The 24,206-nt window shown below is 43.2% G+C and overlaps 1 protein-coding gene across 2 annotated transcripts; it reads right to left on the reverse strand.

Moving 5' to 3' along the window:
- Positions 1 to 4,297: 4,297 nt before the first annotated feature.
- LOC101138261 (uncharacterized) lies at positions 4,298 to 24,206 on the reverse strand. Of its 2 annotated transcripts, XM_055353939.2 has the most exons (4): positions 23,821 to 24,206; positions 22,265 to 22,446; positions 12,514 to 12,659; positions 4,298 to 7,555 (listed from the first exon to the last, which is right to left on the reverse strand). In XM_055353939.2, exons 1-3 carry the CDS (start codon positions 24,120 to 24,122, stop codon positions 12,631 to 12,633), a joined length of 513 nt encoding a protein of 170 aa, XP_055209914.1. In that variant the 5' UTR covers positions 24,123 to 24,206; the 3' UTR covers positions 4,298 to 7,555; positions 12,514 to 12,630. The 2 variants fall into 2 exon arrangements, with proteins under 2 accessions (XP_055209914.1, XP_018890027.1); XM_019034482.3 differs by lacking the exons at positions 4,298 to 7,555; positions 12,514 to 12,659 and having other exon boundaries at positions 20,171 to 22,446; positions 23,821 to 24,205.

A 24,206-nucleotide genomic window follows, 5' to 3' on the forward strand; every position in this document is an offset into this window, starting at 1 on the left:
AGGAAACAAATTGTTTGTTAGGGTATCTAGCTCACCGTACCTACTAAGAGAGGCTGTAAATGCTCCGAGAGTGATTTGAATTCCACATGTGTCATTTCCCTTTAAACATTTTCTTGCCAGGCATTTTATACTTTAAAATTTGTGTGGGAAATTTTTAACAATGGACCTGTTATTATTTTTTTCACATTATCTCTACATTTTTCATATTATCTCTACATTCTCACTAGGGATCTTTTCTATCACATGAATGGAGTATAAAACTTTTGGAGTACTAGATTAGACCTTCAAATTTGTCACTCGGGCACAATTTTCACCCTTTGGTTCATGGGACACTGCACAGTGGAAAAGAATGGATGTGCCTATACAGTTCATATTGGCTGGGGGCTCAGTCACTGTAGCAGATTTACTGTGGTAAAAACTAATACCAGAAATGTTCCTCAAGAAATGAGAAAGGATCAGCTGAGTGAGAATATATCTATAAAACTCTTTTTCTCAAGGGGAGACTAAAACTGAGCTGGGCGAGCGGTGGCTCATGCCTGTAATCTCAGCAATTTGGGAGGCTGAGGTGGGCAGATCACCTGAAGTCAGGAGCTCAAGACCAGCCTGGCCAACTATGGTGAAAACTCGTCTCTACTAAAAGTACAAAAATTAGCCAGGCGTGGTAGCGGGCACCTGTAATCCCAGCTACTCGGGAGGCTGAGGCAGGAGAATCACTTGAACCTGGGAAGCAGAGGTTGCAGTGAGCCAAGATCATACCATTGCACTCCAGCCTGGGTGACAGACTGAGATTCCGTCTCAAAAAAAAAAAAAAAAAAAAAAAAAGAAAGAAACAAAATAGACTGTGAGATAGTTTTCTTTCATTGAAATCACTGCCTCTTATCTTGGCATAATTTGAACAACACAAGCAGGGAGAAGCCAGAGCCAGGCACATTTCCCTAAGACTTCACAACAGGTGTTTGTTTGTTTGTTTATTTATTTATTTATTTATTTGAAACAGAGTTCACTCTTGTTGCCCAGGCTGGAGTGCAGTGGCACAATCTCAACTCACCACCTCAGCCCCTCAAAGTGCTGGGATTACAGGCATGACCACCATGCACAACCCACAACAGGTGTTTTAGTAGTTTATGAGGATATAGATAAACAGCTAGATTGGACTTAGGGATAAATTAAGCCCTTGCCAAGACCAGCTCAGTCAGGGAGACCCTAACAGTCTTGCTCAGCTAAAGGGATAGTAAAGAAACAGTCTTTTAAATCTATGACTATTAAAGGCCAATTTTTTGGAATTATAGCAGAAGGCGGCAATCCTGTCTGTAATGCTCCCATAGGTTGTATAACTGAATTGATGGCTCTTAAGTCAGTTAACATTTTCCATTTACCTGATTTTTTCTTAATTATGAAAAAAAACAAAACAAAACCCTGGTGAATTCCCATGGGAAAATGTTGGAGCTATGTGCCCATTTTCTAATTGTTCAGTAACTAATTTCCCTAAAGCCTCCATTACTTAGCAGCCATTGTTCTATCCAAATTGGCTTATCTGTTAACCATTTTAAAGGTATAGGTTCTGGAGGCTTAACAATGGCCACCAGCAAAAATGATATCCTAATCTTTGGTGGAAACTTTTCAAACCTTGCAAATTTTTTTCTAGTCCCATACCAGGGACATACGCCATTTCATGCATCATATGTTGACTTTGAAGGCTATATAACTGTTCTGGAATTAGAACTTGTGCTCCCCATTGTTGTAATAAATCTCTTCCCCATAAATTTATAGGTATGGAAGTTATAATTTGTTGAATAGTCCTATGTTTTTCATTGGGCCCTTCACAATGCAAAATATAACTACTCTGATATACTTCAGGGGCTTTACCGTTTCCAACTATGTTAAATTTAGTGGGTTGAATTGGCCACATGGATGGCCACTGCTGTAGAGAAATGATTGAAATGTCCACTCCTGTATATGCCAAACCTTTAAATTTCTTTCCCTGAATAGTTATGTCACAGGTAGGACGTTTATCAGTAATTTGATTTACCCAATAAGCTGCTTTGCCTTGTTCATTCGTGCTTCCAAATCCTCCTGTTCATTTAATTTCACTTTTTCCCATTACCACATACAGCACAATCAGGAGCTGTACTATGCACTCTCCTAGCTCTGCTTTCCAGGGAACAGAAGTAGATACAACAATGTGGATTTCCCCATTGTAATCTGAATCAATGACTCCTGTATGTATTTGTGCCCCCCCTTTTTTTTTTTTTGAGATGGAGTCTCAGTCTGTCGCCCAGGCTGGAGTGCAGTGGCGCGATCTCAGCTCACTGCAAGCTCCACCTCCCAGGTTCACGCCATTCTCCTGCCTCAGCCTCCCAAGTAGCTGGGACCACATGCACCCGCCACGACGCCTGGCTTATTTTTTGTATTTTTTTAGTAGAGACGGGGTTTCACTGTGTTAGCCAGGATGGTCTCGATCTCCTGACCTTGTGATTCGCCCCTCTCAGCCTCCAAAAGTGCTGGGATTACAGGCGTGAGCCACCACGCCCGGCCTTGTGCCCCTTTTAAACTTAAACTAGACTTTCCTAAAAGTAATCCTACTGTCCCTGCTGGCAAGAGTCTACAGACTTCTGTTGGGATCTTTTGTGGGGGTTCTCCAGGAAGAAGGCTCACAGCTTTTGTGCAATATAAATCTACTGTGGCACTACTGGCTGTGGTGGGTGACAGACATTGTACAGGGGTGAGGGAATGGCCTGAGCTGGAAATGCCCCGGTTTAGAATGGGGCCCGGAAGGGCCCCTCATAGCATTTCCCAAAATCGGCTTCCCTACTTTATCAAACTTAAGAGTGACAATGATTAACCCAATGTTTTCCTTTTTTACATTTTGGACATATTTCAGACTCAGCAGTTTTCTTTTTTCCCCTATCTGGCAGCCTGGCTCGCTGATTTTTTCTACATTCTTTTTTAGTATGACCATGCTTCCCATAGTTAAAACAACCTCCAGGAAATGGAGTATTTCCTTTGTCCACTCTCAGTCCTGCCATTGCCTGTGCCAACAAAGTAGCTTTATGCAGATTACCTCCGATACCATCACAGGCCTTGATATAATCAACTAAATGTGCTTTCCCTCTGACAGGTTGCAGAGCAGCCTGGCAATTGGGATTAGCATTGCTGAAATATAATAACTGCAACACTATATCCTGAGCAGCCAAATCTGCAATCATCTTTTTAAGAAGACTCCTGTAACCGAGCTATAAAATCAAGGTATGGTTCTCTTGGTCCCTGTTTTATAGCACTAAAGGAAGGGTATTGTTCTACACCTGTAGTGATTTTTTTTCCAAAGCTTTAATGCACACTCTGTTAAGCTGCTCTGTGGCATCATCCTGCATGACCCCTTGGGCATCTAAAGTAGCCCAGTTGCCAACCCCCAAAAGTTGGTCTGCAGTTACACTAATTTGAGGTTGGGCCTGGGCATTGCAAGCAGCCTGAATGGAAGTTTCATCTGCCCACCAAGTTTTAAATTGTAATAACTGAGCAGGAGTTAGACAAGCTCGAGTAAGAGCATCCCAGTCAGTAGGAATCATCCAACTGGAGACAGCAACATTCTTTAACAGTCCCATTACAAAAGGAGAACCTGGTCCATACTGATTTATAGCTTGTTTAAATTCTTTGAGTAATTTAAAAGGAAAAGGCTCAAATGTAGCTATAATATTTCCCTGTTGATCTGGGGGTGGTGTATTCTAACAGGGAACTGCCAAGCCTCTAAATCACCCTCTCATCTAGCTTGCTGAATTCCTGTCTGAATAGAACTAAGAGCAGTCGCTTGAGGTGCTGCTCAGTCACTGGGGCAACTACTTTTTGCCCAGTGTCCTCTGGAAAAGAAAGATCTTGAAAGTCATTTTCTTCAAAATAATAATGAGGGGGTGCAGAAGGGTAAGGATGAATCTCTCCCTCCTTTGCTGCTTTAGCTTTAGCTGGTAAATAAATGTGCTCTGTACTCTCTTCTGTTACTTCATTAAACTCTCCTTCCTCCTCATCATCCGTGTGAAAAAGTTCCAAGGTGAAACAAACCAGACCCCAAACATGTCCCATTGTTACCCTGATGCTTCCGAGCACCCCTTCTTACTCACCAAGGAGATTGCTTTAAGAGTATTCACATGTCCTCCAGCTAGTTTTCCTTTCCAAATGTTGCTCCGGTGACCCTTCAACCTGGATTTGAGCCCCCACAATGGACTCCACTTGCTGAGACCAGCTCGGTCACGGAGACCCTAACCCAGCAGTGCTAGAGGAATTAAAGACACACACACAGAAATATAGAGGTGTCAAGTGGGAAATCAGGGGTCTCACAGCCTTCAGAGCTGAGAGCCCCAAACAGAGATTTACCCACGTATTTATTAACAGCAAACCAGTCATTAGCATTGTTTCCATAGATATTAAATTAACTAAAAGTATCCCTTATGGGAAATGAAGGGATGGACTGAATTAAAGGAATATGTTGGGCTAGTTAACTGCAGCAGGAGCATGTCCTTAAGGCACAGATCACTCATGCTATTGTTTGTGGCTTAAGAATGCCTTTAAGTGGTTTTCCACCCTGGGCAGGCCAGGTGTTCCTTGCCCTCATTCCTGTAAATCGACAACCTTCCAACTTGGGTGTTAGGGCCATTATGAACATGTTACAGTGCTGCAGAGATTTTGTTTATGGCCAGTTTTGGGGCCAGTTTATGGCCAGATTTTGGGGGGCCTGCTCCCAACAGCCCTCACATTTTATTGGTGAAAAGGCAGATCCCAAGAGACAATGAAAAAGATACTTGATTTCTACTGTAGGGTTGATCCTGGAATTATCTGGGCCTGAACTGTGCAGGTCCACTTACAGAGGATTTTTAAAAACAAATGCAGTAGGTCCGTATAGGCAGTTTCCACATTTGAAACCAAACGTGGCAGGAAAATACAGTATTGTTCAGGTTCCAGGCCTACATGCACAGAGGGTTGACTTTTCCTACCCACAGGCTCCACAAGGCTGATTTCAGGACCTGGGCATACATGGATATGTGCCGAGACCAGCTTGGTCAAGGAGATCCCAACCCAGTGGTGCTAGAGGAATGAAGACAAACACACAGAAATAAAGTGCAAAGTGGGAATCAGGGGGATAACAGCCTTCAGAGCTGAGAGCCACAAACAGAGTTTGACCCACATGTTTATTGACAACAAGCCAGTGATAAGCATTGTTTCTACAGGTTATAGATTAGCTAAAAGCATTCCTTATGAAAAACAAAGCATACTTAGAGAGGAGCAGAGGAACAGTCTCTGGCCGATTATCTGCAGCAAAAACATGTTGTTAAGGCTCAGGCCACTCATGCTATTGTTTGTGGTTTGAGCAGTTTTCCGCTCTGGGTGGGCCAGGTGTTCCCTACCCTGCTCCAGTAAACTAACAACTTCTAGCAGTGGGTGTCATAGCCATCAGGAGCACGTCACATTGGTGCAGAAATCCTGTTCATGGTCAGTTTAAGGCCTGTTTATGACAGGCTTAGGGCCTGTTCCCAGCATGTCCCCCTTTCTGTTTTTGCAAAGCGATAAAAGCAAAGGCAGCTTCGTCATGGTGGGCTACTTCTCGCAGGATTCAGGATCCACATCTGCAGACTACACAAAGACAAACAACACAGATTAAAGGCACAATCACCATTGAAATCACAAAGCCTCCAAGTGTCTTGATCCACTTTTATGGGTTAATAGCTGCTAATCCATCTGCAGCTCCTTCAAGCACTTTAGTTCCTGGCATTAAGGTCAGATGTGCCTGAGAGGCTTGAAATATGTGTTCTTTCAGTTTTGCAATATCCAAAGATAAATTTCCAGTATGATCCTTTAAATGTCTTTTAACTCTTTCCCACTCATGCTCTGTTTCATTATACAGGTGAGGAGTAATGCAAAAATCAGAGGTATTTCAATCGCATTGTTAACTGCATTCTATATTTTAAACTAACTACATGATCTCCCAACCATACGATAGTTTGTCGGAGATCATTAATCTGATTGGTTAATTTCTGGTGTATATTAGTTTGGGAATTCCACAGCAAAGTAGAATTTTTCTGCCAATTATTTACATAATCTGCTGTTTGTACTGTGTTGGTAAAGCAACTCCAGCTACCATGGCAGTAGCTGTGACAGCAATCAATCCCATAATGATTAAAGTAGCAATGAAACCCCGAGAGTGCCTCAAAATCTTTTGAAGAATTTCAGTAATAATATGCACAGAAGGAGAGGCTTCTCAAGGATGGGAAAGCTTTACAGGTATCCTTACTCCTTTTTGGGCTCTTACCACTAAGATAGAATGATCAGTATTATACAAGGAAGAATTCACACAAGAAAACAATCTACATTCTTGACAGTCACATGATGATTAGGGAGATCAAGTTTTAAATCACTCACTACAAGCAGAAAGGGAGGAGAGACACAACTATGTATCCAGACTGAATCATTGTGAGCCAATTCTAACATGTAAATAGGATTATATTGGGATGGCTTAGTATATTTCCCTTCCCAAATCTTTTATCTTTTTCAGTGCCATTAATATTTTCCACAATTCCTTATGTTTAGCTCCTACAGCAGGTCATATCATTTGGGCTTGAGGTTCCATCATATCACCATATGTCCAAATAATAGGAACTTTTATTGTATTTTTTATAGTGTCTACCATCTGATCATTTTCTTTAGATGCAGGGTGACCATTACCTACAGATCGAGAAGTGAGCCTTATAAATGCCCCTTTAGGTGACCAATCAATAATGACTCCATATGAATCATTACAGAACACCTTTGCTTGCCCCGCAATACAATCTTCCCAAGTAAATACCTTCATTTTTTTTCTGACCATGTCCAATCCACTATACAGATAGGTTTTTGAGGGCAGTAAACTTTGGTTACAGGGGCATAATCATTGTAATAAATACTAAGATCAGAAAGCATATGTAGTTGTGCCACAGAGTTGTTACATTCAGGCACTATTGCCACCCAAGATTGATGACTGGGAGGTAAACACCTGTTGGCTTTTCCCAAGCAAGTAGTTAAATGCTCAAATCCCAACGAAATATTCATAATTGTTCCCTCCTCTTGGGGGTGAGATGGGCCTCTATCATCTGTAGAACCAGGTATCCAAAAGCTATCATTAGTGTATACCTCCACTGGGGAGTCTAACCATGTCACTGGCCATGAAACTGGTGGAAAAGGAATATATGCCCAATAAGTATAATGTTTTTTGTTTCACCAGGTGCTGGGGGAATACTCATGGCAATGGTGAGCACAGCCATCATAGCTACCATTAGATTACTCATTGTAGCTGGTCATCCGCTTTCTTCAGATTTTCTTCCGCCATCTGTGTCAACTTCTTGATCTGGCCCCACATGGGTGGCTGTGCCCGATGAATGTTGCTTGCTGGGACTGGTGTCTTCCTTATTGTCAGTCTTGACATGGCTGCAACTGGGGGGTCCTTGGGTTCTTCCCAAAATCTCTTCCTCAGTATCTGGCTCATGACAAGGTTTCAGGTGTCTTGATGGTATCCAAATAAGCTGCTGGTTTTGGCCTGGAGAAACACAAGCATAACCTCTACCCATGTTATTTTTACCTATTTCCCAACTTTCTGTTATCGGATCTCTCCATCAAACCAGTTGTTCTGCTTCTGTCTTTGCAGCCGGTTTCTGTAGATGCTGTTCAGCTGCTGATTGCATCTGGCCTTTAGGCAGGCTCAAAAAATTTAAAGACAATAATGCTAGATTCAATTGCATATACGGAGTCCCGTAGTCATTGTCTCCCTCTTTCTGTTTATTCAATTGTCATTTTAGGGAGATATTCATTCATTTCACAATGGCTTGTCCTTGTGAATTATACGGGATGCCAGTGATATGTTTAATATTCCATTGACAGAAAAATGTAGCCATAGTTTGACTAGTATATCCTGGGGCATTGTCTATTTTAACCAAAGCTGGAATACCCGTGACTGTGAAGCATTGCAGAAGATGCAATTTAACACAGGCAGAAGATTCCCATTTGACAAATAGGCCAAAGAAAGTGAGAAATTGTTACCTACACATACATGCACATAGGCCAATTTACTAAAAGAAGGAACATGAGTGACATCCATTTGTCAAAGACAGTTTGGTTGCAATCCACAGGGGTTAACACCCCCAGTAAAGGACGGAGAATGAATCATTTGACAGGTTGGGCATTGTTGAATAATGGCTTTAGCCTCTTTCCAAGTAATATTATATCTTTGTGTAAGACCAGAGGCATTTACATGAGTCAAAGTGTGAAAGTATTTAGCATTAGATAATGCTGTGGCAACTAAGTGGTCAGCCACTGGATTCCCTATAGTTAAAGGTCCTGGAAGGGGTGTATAAGCTCTAATATGAGTAATGTAAAAAGGGTGCATTCTATTCCTAACTGCAGTTTGTAACTGGGTAAATAAAGTCATCAGTTGTTCATCTGTATGAAATCATAACTGAGCATTTCAATTAATTGTGTGGAATGAGCCACGTATGCAGAATCAAAAATTACATTGACAGGCATCTCAAAAGCAGTCAGCACCTCAATTACAGCTACAAGCTCCGCTTTTTGAGCTGAAGTATAGGACGTCTGGAAAACTTTATTTTTTGATCTGGAATAAGAAGCTTTACCATTACTAGACCTACCTGTAAAAACATTTTCAGAACATTCAATTGGTTTAAATTTAGTTATTCTAGGGAGAATCCAATTAGTTAATTTCAAAAATTGAAATAACTTTGTTTTCGGAAAGTGATTATCAAGAACACCCATGAAATCAGCTAAATGGGTTTGCCAATTAAGAGTATTTATAAAGGCCTGTTGTATTTGTGCCTTTGTAAGAGGGACAATAATTTTTCCAGGGTCATATCCATGCAATTTAACAACTCGAGTTCTCCCATTTCCTATCAGAGTAGCAATTTGATCTAAATAAGGAGTTAGAGTCCATGAATTAATATGTGGAAGAAAAAGCCATTCTACCAAGTCCTGCTCTTGGACAACACCACCAGTAGGTGAATGCTGAGTTGGAAAAATCAATAAGTCTAAAGTCTTTTCTGGATCTATTCTATTTATTTGAGCCTTATGCACTTGCTTCTCAATCAGCTGTATCTCTGCCTCAGTCTCTGTTGTTAATTGCTGAGGGCTAGTGAGACTAGGATTTCCTGTAAGGATAGAAAATAGATTACTCACAGCATAGATAGGAATGCCTAGAGCAGGTCGTGTCCAATTAACGTCCCCTAGTAATTTTTGAAAGTCACTCAAAGTTTTCAATTGATGCCTACGTATGGTTACTTTCTGTGGCACAACGGTAGTGTCATTTACTAAGGTCCCTAAGTAGAAGTAAGGAGTAGTAGTCTGAATTTTGTCAGGAGCTACAATTAAACTGGCAGGAGAAATCGGGTTTTGCAAGTGATCATAACATTGGAGTAATATTTCCCGAGTGGGGGCAACACAAAGAATATCGTCCATATAACGAATAATTTAACACTTTGACAAATCTTTTATGAGTAAGTTCAATTGCTTGTCCTACATAAGTCTGACAAATTGTTGGACTGTTTAACATGCCTTGTAGCAACACTTTCCAGTGAAAATGCTTAGCAGGCTGCGTGTTGTTTACTGCAGGAATTGTAAATGCAAACCATTCACAGTCTTGCTCAGCTAAGGAGGTAGTAATGAAACAGTCTTTTAAATCTATGACTATTAAAGGCCAACTTTTTGGAATCATAGCAGGATAAGGCAATCTGGGCTGCAATGCCCCAGTAGGTTGTATAACTGAATTAATGGCTCTAAGATCTGCCAACATTCTCCATTTATGTGATTTTTTCTTAATAACAAGGACTGGAGAATTCCAGGGGGAAAATGTTGGAACTATGTGTCCTTTTTCTAATTGTTCAGTAACTAAGTCCTCTAAAGCCTCCAGTTTTTCTTTACTCAGAGGCCATTTTTCTAACCAAACTGGATTATCTGTTAACCATTTTAAAGGTATAGGTTCTGGAGGCTTAACAATGGCCTCCATCAAAAATGATATCCTAACTCTGATGAGAATTCTGTCCTTTCACTTGAAGGCGTTTCTTTAACCCTCTTAAATTTTTTCTTAATCCCATGCCAGGCACATACACCATCTCTTGCATCATATGCTGACTCTGAGAGCTATATAATTGTTCTGGAATTAACATTTGTGCTCCCCATTGCTGTAATAAATCTCTTCCCCATAAATTTACAGGTACAGAAGTTACAATTGGTTGAATAGTCCCAGATTGTCCATTGAGTCCTTCACGATGCAAAATATCACTGCTTTGATATACTTCAGAGGCTTTACCAACTTCAACTGTGTTAAATCGAGTGGGTTGAATTGGCCATGTAGATGGCCAGTGCTGTAGAGAAATGATTGAAATGTCTGATCCTGTATCTAACAATCCTTTAAATTTTTTGCCCTGAATAGTTATTTCACAGGTAGGATGTTTATCAGTAATTTGATTCACCCAATAAGCTGCTTTGGTTTATTTATTTGTGCTTCAAAATCCTCCTGGACATTTAGTTTCACTTTTCCCCATTTCCACATACAGCACAACCAGGAGCTGTGCTATATGCTCTCCTGGCTCTGCTTTCCAGAGAACAGAAGTAGATATAACAATTTATATTTCCCCATTGTAACCTGAATTAATGACTCCTGTACGTACTTGCACTCCTTTTAAATTTAAACTAGAACTACCTAGAAGTAATCCTACCGTCCCTGCTGGCAAGGGTCCACAGACTCCTGTTGGCACTTTTTGTGGGGGTTCCCCATGCAGAAGGCTCACAGCTTTTGTGCAGCTTAAATCTACTGTGGCACTACTGGCTGTGGTGGGGGACAGGCATTGTATGGGGTGAGGGAGTGGCCTGAGCTGGAAATTCCCTGGTTTGGAATGGGGCCTGGGACAGGCACGTCATGGCATTTCCCAAAATCAGGTTCCCATCTGTCTCAAACTTAGACTGACACTGATTAGCCCAGTGTTTTCCTTTTTTGCATTTTCGACATATTTCAGGCTCAGCAGTTTTCTATTTTCCCCCAACTGGCAGTCTGACTCACTGATATTTTTCTACATTCTTTCTTAGTATGACCATGCTTCCCACAACAAACTCCAGGAAATGGAGTATTTCCTTTACCCACTCTCATTCTTGCCATTGCCTGGGCCAGCAGAGTAGCTTTATGCAGATTACCTACGATACCATCACAAGCTTTAATGTAGTCAACCAAATGTGCTTTTCCTCTAATAGGTCACAGAGCAGCTTGGCACTCAGGATTGGCATTGTTGAAAGCTAATAACCACAACACTATATCCTTAGCAGGCGAATCTGTAATTACCTTTTTAAGAGACTTCTGTAACCTGGCTATAAAATCTGCATAAGGTTCTTTAGGCCCCTGCTTGACAGCACTAAAAGAAGGGTATTGTTCTCCTCCTGAAGTGATTTTTTTTCCCAACCTCTAATGCACACTCCTCTAAGCTGCTCTATGGCATCATCCTGCATGACCACTTGTGCATCTATCTAAACAAGCCCAGCCACAAACCCCCAAAAGTTGGTCTGCAGTTATATTAATTTGAGGTTGGGCCTTGGTGTTGCGAGCAGACTGAATGGAAGCTTCATCTGCCCACCAAGTTTTAAATTGTAAGAACTGAGCTAGAGTCAGACTAGCTCGAGTAAAAGCATCCCACTCAGTAGGAATCATCTGACTAGAGACAGCAACATTCCTTAACAGTCCCATTACAAAAGGAGAACCTGGTCCATATTGATTAGTAGCATGTTTAAATTCTTTAAGTATTTTAAAAGGAAAAGCCTCAAACATAGCTATAATATTCCCCTGTTGATCAGGTGGGTGTATTCTAACAGGGAACTGCCAAGCATCCATATCACCCTCTCATCCAGCTTGCTGGATCCATGCCTGAATAGAACTCAGAGTGGTCGCTTGAGGTGCTGCTCGAACAGTTACTGAGGCAACTACTTTTCACCCAGTGTCCTCCAGAAAAGAAAGATTTGGAGGGTCAGGCCACTCTTTTTCTTCAAAATGATGAGGGGGTACAGAGGGGGAGGGACAAACCTCTCCCTCCTTTGCTGCTTTAGCTGGCAAGCAAAACTGCTCTGTCACCTCTTCTGTTACTTCATTATACTCTCCTTCTTCCTCTGATTCCTCCTCATCATGATCTGTGTGGAAAGGCTCCAAGGTGGGACGAACCAGAGCCCACACTGACCAGATAGTTATAGGAATATCCTCAGCACCATCCTTATATGCCTTTTTCAGTGCTCTGGCTACCTTTTCCCAGACCTCTATGTTCATAGTTCCTTGGTCCAGAAACCAGGGGCAATATTTCTCTACCACACTACAAAGCTGCATAAGTCGGCTAGTACTAACCTTCCTTCCCCCTTTTCTGAGGAGCTGCCAAAGCAGACTCAAATAAGACTCATGCCTGCTCTACCCTTGTCCCATTGTTACCCTGATGCTTCCAAGTTCCCCCTCTTACTTACCAAGGGATTGCTTGAGTACTCTGGTGTCCTCCAGTGTAGTTCCACGTTCTCCGTCGCTCCAGCAACCCCTCAACCCGGGTTTGAGCCCCATGTTGGGTGCCACTTGATGAGATCAGCTCAGTCGTGGAGACCCCAACCCAGCAGTGCTAGAGGAATGAAGACAAACACACAGAAATAAAAAGTGCAAAGTGGGAATCAGGGGGATAACAGCCTTCAGAGCTGAGAGCCACGAACAGAGTTTGACCCACACATTGATTGACAATAAGCCAGTGATAAGCATTGTTTCTATAGGTTATAGATTAGCTAAAAGCATTCTTTACAGGAAACAAACATTCTTAGTGAGGAGCAGAGAAACAGTCCCTGGATGATTATCTGCAGAAAAAACATGTTGTTATGGCACAGGCCGCTCATGCTGTTGTTTGTGGTTTGAGCAGTTTTCCACTCTGGGTGGGCCAGGTGTTCCTTGCCCTGCTCCAGTAAACCAATATCTTCTAGCAGTGTGTGTCATAGCCATCATGAGCACGTCACATTACTGCAGAAATCCTGTTTATGGCCAGTTTCTTTAAGGCCTGTTTATGACAGGCTTAGGGCCTGTTCCCAGCAGATTTGGGTGTCCAAAGTGGGTCCTGGAACCAATCCTCTGGATACCAAGGGACAACTGTGTTTGAACCATGGTTTGAGTTTGGAGAGATTAATGACAACAGTGGCTAAGCATGGGAAGGATTTCTATGGTGGGACTGCATTGGACCACCTCTGAATGTGTGTATTATGACTCACTGGAGCCTGTTGTGTTAGCCCATAAGGAAGGTAATTATTGTTGACACTTGCTCATCCTCTACAGTTTAGTCAATTGAATGTGCAGTTTAGTAAATTAAACAAATCTAAATTATTATTTGATTGGGGTTAGCAGGATGCAAATAATAAGATTAACTCAGAGTATCCTAAAAATTCCCCCAGTTGTATTTAGTTTTGTGGAATTATGTCCTCTTTCCAATTTTGCAACATTTCCTTGCATGTTAAAACATTCTTCCCTGAACCCACAATGAGTCTTTTACAACTCTTCTCTGATACAAGAAAAAAAGATATTTAAATGAAAAACAGAGCTTGATTTTGTACATAAGCTAAAAACAAACAAAACAAACCCAGAGGTGTACCTGCTCTGCTCATTCCCTTGTGCCCAAGAGAAAAAAAAGAACACACCATCACGGAAACTGATGCCTTAGGAAATCTTTTATTCATCACTTGGAAACTTATCACCAGCACACTGAGGGCAGTAGCCATTTCTCTCAGCTGCTTGTAGATAATTCACATCTTTGCCAAAAGACTCTCCTTCAAAAAATGTGGAAAACTGATTTCAATGAGTTAAGGAAATACAAGTGATGAGGAATGGAGAAAAAAATAACACAGAGATAATCTGTCTCGTCACATTTTATGCCTAGATATTGAGGGTATCAAGGAGATGTGTGCCTGGTGATGAATAAAGACAACCAGCTGATCTTGGAGGCATGGAATTGGGACTTGGAACTGCACCCCCCAGCTCAGATTTTCTGTTATTAACCTTCTGGAGAGACAGGCATATTGGCGTCCTTGGTTTACCTACACTAAACTTCTTGCATACAGATGAGCAAACTGAGAGCTAGCAAAATGAACTGGCCCAAATTTACAGAATTAAGTGACTTTGTCACATGAGTCAGTGAAGAGCCTCAAAGATTAGTGAAGTCTATAAGATTGTGGGAGAGTCATCAACTAAGTTATAAAAGCTGTCCCATCCTCTCCCAGATTTCACATGGAAAATTTCAGTGGGAACAGAGGCAAATGAAGGGAGTTGGGTACACATATGAGGGCCGGTGTGGCCACTGAGATGCCTGAGCATTTACCAGGGGAGTTTTTATTTTTAGAAGGAAATATCTGCAGCATCTTACCAAACGCTTTGCCCGGGATCTCAGAGGCTCTGAGAACACTAAGCTCTGCCTGTGTTCCTACATTACGAAAAACCAAGAGGGATGTCGCCCTTGTGCTTGTGTTTTACTGAGAGGGAGGCTCATGGCCCCATCCAGACAACCTCCACACCCCGCCTTTGATCCCAGAGGCTGATGGAGAATGTCTTAGCCAGCTGCAGCCCTAGGTATGGTTCTAACACATGGAGGCTCCTCTGAGAAATCTATAGGGCTTCATTAGGGCCATTAATAGGGTTGCTCGTCTTGCCACATTTCTGGGACTTTCAAATTTTTTTAATGGGTAGCTTTAATATTATTATTATTATTTTTAATGGAGTCTTGCTCTGTCACCCAGGCTGGAGTGCAATGGCACAATCCCAGCTCACTGCAGCCTCTGCCTCCTGGGTTCAAGCAATTCTCTTGCCTCAGCCTCCTCAGTAGCTTGGATTACAGGCACTCACCAACAAAACTGGCTAATTTTTGTACTTTTAGTAGAGACGGGATTCCACCATATTGGCCAGGCTGATCTCAAACTCCTGACCTCAAATGATCCACCCTCCTTGGCCTCCCAAAGTGCTGGGATTACAGGTGTGAGCCACCACACCAAGCCATATTTGCTTCAATATTTTAACACAAAATGATACTTTAACTTATCATCCAATGTTCCCACTATTCAATAGGATGCAACTGCTGTGCTTTTTTTGAAATAACTGTTTTTGAAAATAATTATTTCAAAATGTAGTCCTCCCACAAAGTCCTATTTCTATTGGGATTTTAAAGGATTACAAAAAATAGCCATCACATTTCACTTAATGTGCCCTATGTAATGCAGCACCCGGCCTGCTACAGCCACTTGGGTGGCTTTTGCCCACTCTCTCCTCCAGGATCTCTCACATGCATCAAGGCTGTGATCAAATAGAACATTCTCACTCCATCCCCTCCTAACCCCAATTCAGATTGTAGCCCACCCCTCAGCAGTCCCTATCCCCTTTCCTTCATTTTGTTCCATAACTTTTGACACCTTCCAACATTGTATGGTTGTGCTTTTCTTTTTTTTTTTTTTTTTTGGACAAAGTCTCACTCTGTCACCCAGGCTGGAGTGCAGTGTTGTGATCTCGGCTCACTGCAAGCTCTGCCTCCCAGGTTCACGCCGTTCTCCTGCCTCAGCCTCCTGAGTAGCTGGGACTACACGTGCCCGCCACCATGCCCAGCTAATTTTTTTGTATTTTTTAGTAGAGACGGGGTTTCACCATGTTAGCTAGGATGGTCTTGATCTACTGACCTCATGATTCACCCAATTCAGCCTCCCTAAGTGCTGGGATTACAGGTGTGAGCCACCATGCGTGGCCAGTTGTGCTTAGTTCTTTAGTGAACTATTTGCTCTTCTGCACAAAACTGCAAGTTCCACAGGGACATAATTTTTTTTATGGCTTTATTATTTGCGGTATGTCCAGTGCCTAGAAAAGTACCTGGCAAGTGTTGTGAAGTATCTCGTGAATAGAGGCTGAATGTTGTGGTAAGTTTCACTATGATTCCTCATCTTGTGCCTGCACTTGCAAGTTTCTTCTTGTCTGCCCGGGGAGGTGCACTCAGCACCCTCAGCCCCCCACCACTCAATGTCCCTGTCTGCATCAGTGTAATTGCCATCGAGTGACAACAGCACAATCCCTTCCCCCACTCTCATTCAGAAGCTCCTCATCTGCTCTGGGATGGGACAAACTCACTCTTGTGTCATCATTCTTCCAAGTTTATTAAAATTCAAAATGTGAGTGTCTACTCTTTTCTTTCTCTTTGTCCTTTTGTTAAAACCTCCCCTTTGAAAGAGGAGATGCCAAGGTTTAGACTAAATGGGAGAGAAATAGTGGGAAACTGGAGAACAAGGGAGGAAAACCACATTGGTTAATCTATCAAATCATTATATTTCTATAGGATTAAGCATAAAATAAAATGTCTTTGAAGAAGTTATGCAGTCCAAGGGGTCCCTAACTAATGAGCAGGTCCTGAAGGACATGGTAAAGCCCATATCAAAGTCGAGTTAATTAGCATTATATCCTGATGAATCTGTGGGGACAAGCAGTTCAGCTAAACTTTCATGAAACAAGGACAGCATTTGGGGGGTCTGTGTCTGACCTTGTCATAGGTGGGACATCCTTTGAGGGGGATCCGTGAGTCTTAGCTAAGTCAACAGGGAAGGGGAATTATTTGTGGTAAGGCAGGAACACAAGGTGGGGATTTCTTTAACCATCACAGTTTCCCAGTGCCTCAGGGCTCAAGTAGAATTCAACAGTGTCGCTATCAGTACCTGAGCATATATCATGAAAGAAATAGCTTAAGACTCCAAATACATATTTACTGTGGAACTGCCAAACAACCATGTTCATGGATTTTGAAAATATCATGGCATGCTGCATCTTGCCATCTGGGACATGTTCCAGACTCAAATGAATCCCACGGACATAAGATTAGCCACAGACAGAATTGTGAAGAACAACAAAACTCCTTAAACTACATGGGTAATTCAGAACCTAAGTGAAAAAAAAAGAAAACTGGAAGGCATGGGGCCACTCTGTGAGTTATGAGGTGCATGATTCAGGCCATTCCTTTCAACCACAACCACAGATGCAAAAGACGGTGGAACTGAGTAACTTGCAGCCTTGTCATGAGCACCAGAATCAAGAAGATTGATAAATACCTGTTTCTCTATGGAATCAATCATTCTTTTCTTTTTTCTTTTCTCTCTTTTTCTTTTCTTTTCTTTCTCTCTGTCTCTCTCTCTCTTTCTCTCTAATTTTGAGATAGAGTTTAGCTCTTGTCACCCAGCCTGGAGTGCAGTGGCGCAATCTCTGCTCTCTGCAACCTCCGCGTCCTGGGTTCAAGTGATTCTCCTGCCTCAGTCTCCCAAGTAGCTGGGATTACAGGCGCCCACCACTACACCTGGCTAATTTTTTGTATTTTTAATAGAGACGGGGCTTCACCATGTTGGCCAGGCTGGTCACGAACGCCTGACCTTGGGTGATCCACCCACCCTGGCCTCCCAGAGTGCTGGGAATACAGGTGTGAGCCACCATGCCCAGCTCTCTATGTAATTTTCTAATCTTCAATTTTGTAATATTTAATTTTCTTCTATAGAAGACTGAAGATTTTCTATAGAAATTAAAGATTTTCTGTAAAAAACTTTTTTTTTTTTTTTTTTTTTAGATGGCGTCTGTTGCCCAGGCTGGAGTGTGGTGGCACAATCTCAGCTCACTGCTACCTCTGCTCTTGGGTTCAAGCGATTCTCCCACCTCAGCCTCCTGAATAGCTGGGATTATAGGTGTGCACCATGACGCTCAGCTAATTTTTGTATTTTTAGTAGAGACGGGTTTCGCCATGTTGTCCAGGATGGTGTTGAGCTCCTCAGCTCAAGTGATCTGTCCCCCTTGACCTCCCGAAGTGTTGGGATTACAAGCATGAGCCACCATGTCCCGCCTTATGTTGTTAGTTTTTAATCTAAAAGAATGCCTCTGTCTTCGTAGAGTTTTGCTCAGTGTTAATGACAAAATCCTTGCCAAAGTCCCACCAGGTGCCCCATGTGCAGTGGCAATGCCCTGAGCTCCTGCATGTTGCAGGCTGCTTCACTGGATGCAGAGACTTGGTTATTGCAGAAATGCTGAGACTGCTAATTAAGGAAGGAGGAGATTATAAGTAAATAATCTTCCTGAGGATTTTTTTTTTTTTTTTTTTGAGATGGAGTTTCACTTTTGTTGCCCAGGCTGGAGCGCAGTAATGCGATCTTGGCTCACCGCAACTTCCGCCTGCTGGATTCAAGCGATTCTCGTGCCTCAGCCTCCTGAGTAGCTGGGATTACAGGCATGTGCCACCACGCCCAACTAATTGTTTGTATTTTTAGTAGAGACGGGGTTTCTCCACGTTGATCAGGCTGGTCTTGAACTCCCAACCTCAGGTGATCTGCCCGCTTCAGCCTCCCAAAGTGCTGGGATTACAGGCATGAGTCATCATGCCCAGCCTTTTTTTTCTTTTCTTTTCTTTTTTTTTTTTAAGATAGAGTTTCGCTGTTGTTGCCCAGGCTTGTGTGCAATGGTGCGATCTCAGCTCACTGCAACCTCTGCCTCCCAGGTTCAAGCAATTCTCCTGCCTCTGCCTCCCAAGTAGCTGGGATTCCAGGCATGTGCCACTATGCCTGGTTAATTTTTGTATTTTTAGTAGAGATGGGGTTTCTCCATGTTGGTCAAGCTGGTCTCGAACTGACCTCAGGTGATCTGCCTGCCTCAGCCTCCCAAAGTGCTGGGATTACAGGCGTGAGCCACTGTGCCTGGCCTTCATAAGGATTTTTAAAGCTATTCACAAACTTCGATCACAAATCTACCCACAGAAGTTGTTTTCTCTGGGAAACTACATTCCCATTTGTGCATAACACAGTGTGGACATGGTGGCTGCAGCTCTCCTAGGGCCTACTGTGGAAGCTTCTTCCTCAACAGAGCCTCAGGATTTATCAAAGTAAAAAAAAATAAAAAATTCATATGGTATCTGACTGCTGCCACTGCTGAAGGAATGTGTTATTTCTCAACCACTAATAAAACACAGAAACAGTTTCATTAAAGATGAGTTGTTGCTCTTCTTTTGAGTGAGAATATCATTATTCTAAGACTTCCATAGTTGTTGATCTGATCAAGTAAATATAGTGAAAGTTTTTTTGTTTCAGGTTATGAAGCAAAGCATTTTATTAGATGCACCACAAAGGGCATATTAATAGTAAATGGCAACACAATTTTAGATTATTAGCACTAAACTATGTTTTAAAGATAATGTATAATACTTCTACACAAGGCCTGGCACGGTGGCTCAAGCCCGGAATTCTAGCACTTTGGGAGGCCGAGGTGGAAGGATTGCTTGAGCCCAGGAGGTGGAGGCTGTAATGAGCCGAGTTTGCACCACTGCACTCTAGCCTGGGCCACAAAGTGAGACCTTGTCTCAAACAAACAACAAAAACCAAAAACAAAAACTTGCCACGGTCCACGGGGAAAGTGGCCATGGCCATGTCAACAGGACACTTCAAACCCATGCTGTTTGTAGTTTTGAGGCAGCCACCACATCAGATGTGTTTTCTGGGCTCTGCTGCAGGAACGGAGGAGCTGTGCTGGGCCCCTCGCCCCACTCTGAAGTTTGGCCATAGGCTGGATGTGCTTTTGCTTAGGGAAGATGCCACAGGCTCCTTCCTCCTTCCCAGAGACAGACACAGGTCCCCAAAGCCTCCCGTACCTGGCTGAGGAAGCCAGGCAGACATGTTCCCTGTCCAGGAGGAAGGCCCCAGAGCTCCTCAGGATCTGGAAACTGAGGAGGAACGCAGAGCGGTGTCCCTAGTCACCCCCACTGACCTTGGGGTCATCTGATTTGCAGAGCTGATACCCTGGCTTGTGGGGGAAGAAACGTTATGTGTATTTTGAGATTTGTGTTTGTTAACATGTATTATTATCAAGGCCAAGGAAGTCTACTGAGAAGGAAGGAGGAGGACACTGAATACCAGCCCAGGCTGCAGTGAGGCCTCCAGTAGCCTGCTGTATGACTTAATAAATGCTGAGTTAATGCAGAGTTGCGCTTGAAATCATCTCCCAAATCATTCCATTTAAATGGACCTTCCTGAGTCTGAGCTTTCTGCTTTTGGGAGGGTTGTTAATAATTTGCCCACATATATTCATAATGAATTTCTCTACACATGAATTCCAGAGTAATTATTCAAAGTCTAGAGTTAACATTTTTTCTATTGTTACTTAGATACATGTGGTGTGTTACTCCCCTTCATGCCAAATATTTTCTTATGCCATATACCAACCGCAGAGCTATCAGATTAATTTTGAAGACTTCAGTATGTTTCAAAGACAAGGTATCTGACCAATTCTTATGCAATTTTTTTTTTTGTTTTTAGATCTCAAGTTATAGTGTTAAACGCATAACATTTTTTCACTAGATTCAAATTACACAAAGCTTTTGGCTCAGAAAATGCTTAATCAGCATTTGATTGCAGAAAGTTAATAAGCTAATATACAGAAAGTTAATAAGGTAACATACAGAAAGTTCAGTTGCTAACTTATCCCATTGCCAGGCCTTTAATTTGGATGGCCACAGTTGACACTCATGAAAGTCACCACTGATCTGGTGCTGGCTGTGTCCTTCCTGCCAATGTTTTGTGGGTATCATCCACGCGGAGACCTCGATCTTCGGTGGAGTGGCTCCTGGCTTTCTCCCCACTGGACATATCGAGCTCTGCTCCCTTCATCTCCTCTTCCAAGATAACAAGTGTGTTGTTTCACCTCTTTCTCCCTACAAAGCCAGACAGCTTACAAAGCAGGGGCTGTTCCATGTACATCTGACTTTCTCACCCAGGTCTGCGTGTGCACATCTGCATGTGCCTGTGAATATGTGTGCACATATGTGCATTCATGTGTATATGTGTGCCTGTATGTGTGTCTGTGCATGTATGCCTGTGTACCAAGAACCCTGAGGTCAGTGGCTGAGTATGAGGAACTTGAAGCTCTTACAAGTACTTTGAATACGGAAAGACACATTTGTGCCACATAGGTGCATTAGTCCTTTGCAGTTGCCTAACAGTCCATTTTATTTTAATGCTAATGTTTGTGATTGTGCGGTGGATTCACAGAATGACAGAGTCGGTGCCTCCCCAGCATCATTGCTCTACATGCATGACATTATCCAGTGTGTGCACATGTGGGCTGCTAGAGTATTTAGAGTAAACTGGGAGTTCATGGAAACCTGGCTGCTCCCAGAAGCACTCAGCACAGCCTAACATGACATAAAGTGTTACAATTAATAAATAAATTAAGCAAAGCTACTGCATACAAGATCATTATCAACCAGATTACTATATACAACTATGAACACAAAGAAATGAAACAACAAAAATCAAACTAGAGAACAAGAACCTATGACAAAAATAAGCCAATAAAGGGCTAACTTACAGATTTTAACAATAAGTCCTTCAATTTAACATAAGGAAAAAAATCCCTAAAGATAAATCAACAAAATAAGAAGAGTATATGAAGAAAAGTAAGGCACAGAGGCCAATAAATATTTTCTAAACTCTACCTCACATGAAACAGGTTACAGCAAGAGGATCTCTGCAGGGCAGGAGTCCAGAAACACTGAAAATCAATCACCTCAACTTCTTCTTTTTTTTTCTTGAGAAGAAGTTTTGTTCAGTTGCCCAGGCTGGAGTGCAATGGGGCGATCTCGGCTCACTGCAACCTCTACCTCCCGAGTTCAAGCGATTCTCATGCCTCAGCCTCCCGAGTAGCTGGGATTACAGGTGTCTGCCACCACCCCCTGCTAATTTTTGTATTTTTAGTATAGATGGGGGTTTCACTATGTTGGCCAGGCTGGTCTGGAACTCCTCACCACCCACCTTGGCATCCCAAAGTGTTGGGATTACAGGCGTAAGCCAACGTGCCCGGCACCTCAACTTCTTTCTCAAGAATCAAGAAAGAAAAATCAAGTGCAAAGAATACAGGATGAAGGCAATAATAAAGATAACAAACATCAGTGAAATGGAAAGAAAAATAACACAAATAAACCAAGGCTAAAAGTTGTTTTTATAAACAACATAGTTAATAAACCACTAGCAAAACTGATTAAGGAAAAAAGATTAAAGAACACAAGAGACCAGTATCAGAATCAAAACAACAGCCTACATAACAGTATTATAACAAGATAATCAGAGAATTTTGTGAAATTCTCCCCGGGAGGCCGAGACTCCTGCTTGTCCTTCCTCCGCCGCCGGCACCCCAGACTCCCGGACTCACCCTCGGCTGGGTTGCCGTCTCCTCCTTTCAGAGACGGATGCCACAGGTTCCGGGCTTCTTGGGCTCTGGGAGGACGCGCAGCGGAAGGCGAGGTCGCTATATGAGGCCGCTCCAAAGTCGCCTCGCGCTGTTGCTGCCTCACTGCCTCCAGCCTCCAGCATCCAGGGAGAGTGCAGGCAAAACTGATTAAGGAAAAAAGATGAAAGAACACAAGTGACCAGTATCAGAATCAAAACAACAACTCTACATAACAGTATTATAACAAGATAATCAGAGAATTTTGTGAAATACATATGATCAAAAGTCTGACAACAGAGATCGCAACAGATGCTGAAAACCCAACTAAAACTGGCACAAAAATAGCATAAAATAAGAACACTCCTATATATATTAAACAAAATTAACTAACTAATTTTAAAAATCCAACAAATCAACAATAATGCTCCACAAGGAAAACACCAGGATCAGACTTTGAAAATGTTCCAAATATTTAAGGAAGAAAAAAATATTGACACTGCTCACTCTCTCTCAAAGAGAAAGAAGGGATGGTTTTTCAATTTGTTTCGTGAAGCCAGCATTACATTAATACACAATCTGATCAGACAATAAAAAACCCAGAAATAATAGATGTTCTGTTTCACAAACACAGATACAAATATTCTAAGAAAAATATTGTTACATGAACTAAACCAAGCAAGAAATTAAAAATGAAATTAAACAACAAAGACCAGAGTAGGAAACAACAACCTACAATAGAAATGAACCAATAAAGGACTAATCTCTAAAGTGTCTTTAAAAATGCTTCACATCAACGTAGGAAAAACACAAATGACCCAAGACAAAAAGAACACTATGAAGGGAAAAAAAGGGGGGTGCATGGGCGAATAAATATTTGCTAAGCCGTACTATGAAGAGGGTTATTTCCAGTTCCAGATGAGAGATACCCACAGGCAGCCCGGAGGGTGGGACCCCAGGAGACAGGACCCCCAGAAGGTGACAGAGATCCTGGCAGTGGGGGACCTGGGGCCGAAGGTGACCCCATCCTCTTCCCGGGCTGCCGCTCAAGGCTCCTGCCGCTCTCGGGCTCCAGTGCCCTCTCACCGGGTCCTGATCAGGGCTCCCTTTCTCACCCCGGGTCAGGCAGAAGGCCCCGGACCCCAGTCCCAAAAGAAACGGAGGCTGCAGGGCTTCCACGCAGGAGAGAAGGGGAGGGCTCCTCTCCGACCCGGGCTCCTCCAGCGCCCACCCCAGCGGACTCTGAGAGGGCGAGGAGGAGGTCGGGGGCTAGGTTCAAGCCGCACTGGGCCCCGGATTCAAGAAAGAAACGGGCTCCTGAGACGCCTGTGCATCAGAGGGGTCCTGGCTCGGCCTGGGATGGGGCTCGGGGAGAGTCAGACGGTCTGCCAGGCTCCCAGCCTGAGGCCGCCCTCCCCGGCGCGCAACCCCCGCCCCCACCACTGGGGCCCTCCTGCCTTTCCCGGCACGTCGCTCCCCGGGAGGCCGAGACTCCTGCCTATCCTTCCTCTGCCGCCGGTATCCCAGACTCCCGGACTCACGCGCGGCTGGGTTGCCGTCTCCTCCTTTCAGGGCTGGACGCCACAGGTTCCAGGCTTCTTGGGTTCTGGGAGGAGGCGCAGCGGAAGGCGAGGTCGCTGTATGAGGCAGCTCCAAAGTCGCCTCGCGCTGTTGCTGCCTCACTGCCTCCAGCCTCCAGCATCCGGAGAGAGTGCAGGCAGGCGGCACCCAGTTCTCTTCCTTCTCCTCCTGCCCACAGCGGAGCAGCCTCCAGCATCCAGGGAGAGTGCAGGCACGTGGTGCCTGGCCCTCTTCTTTCTCCTCCTGCCCAGGGCGGAGCCATACAAACCACGCTGCCTGGAGCAGGATGAAATGAGGAAAGCCCACGGAGCAACGATTTATAATGACTCTTATTTAACTAGATATC

This window comes from Gorilla gorilla, chromosome 8 (genome assembly GCF_029281585.2).
Source record: "Gorilla gorilla gorilla isolate KB3781 chromosome 8, NHGRI_mGorGor1-v2.1_pri, whole genome shotgun sequence".
Taxonomy (NCBI): Eukaryota; Metazoa; Chordata; class Mammalia; order Primates; family Hominidae; genus Gorilla; species Gorilla gorilla.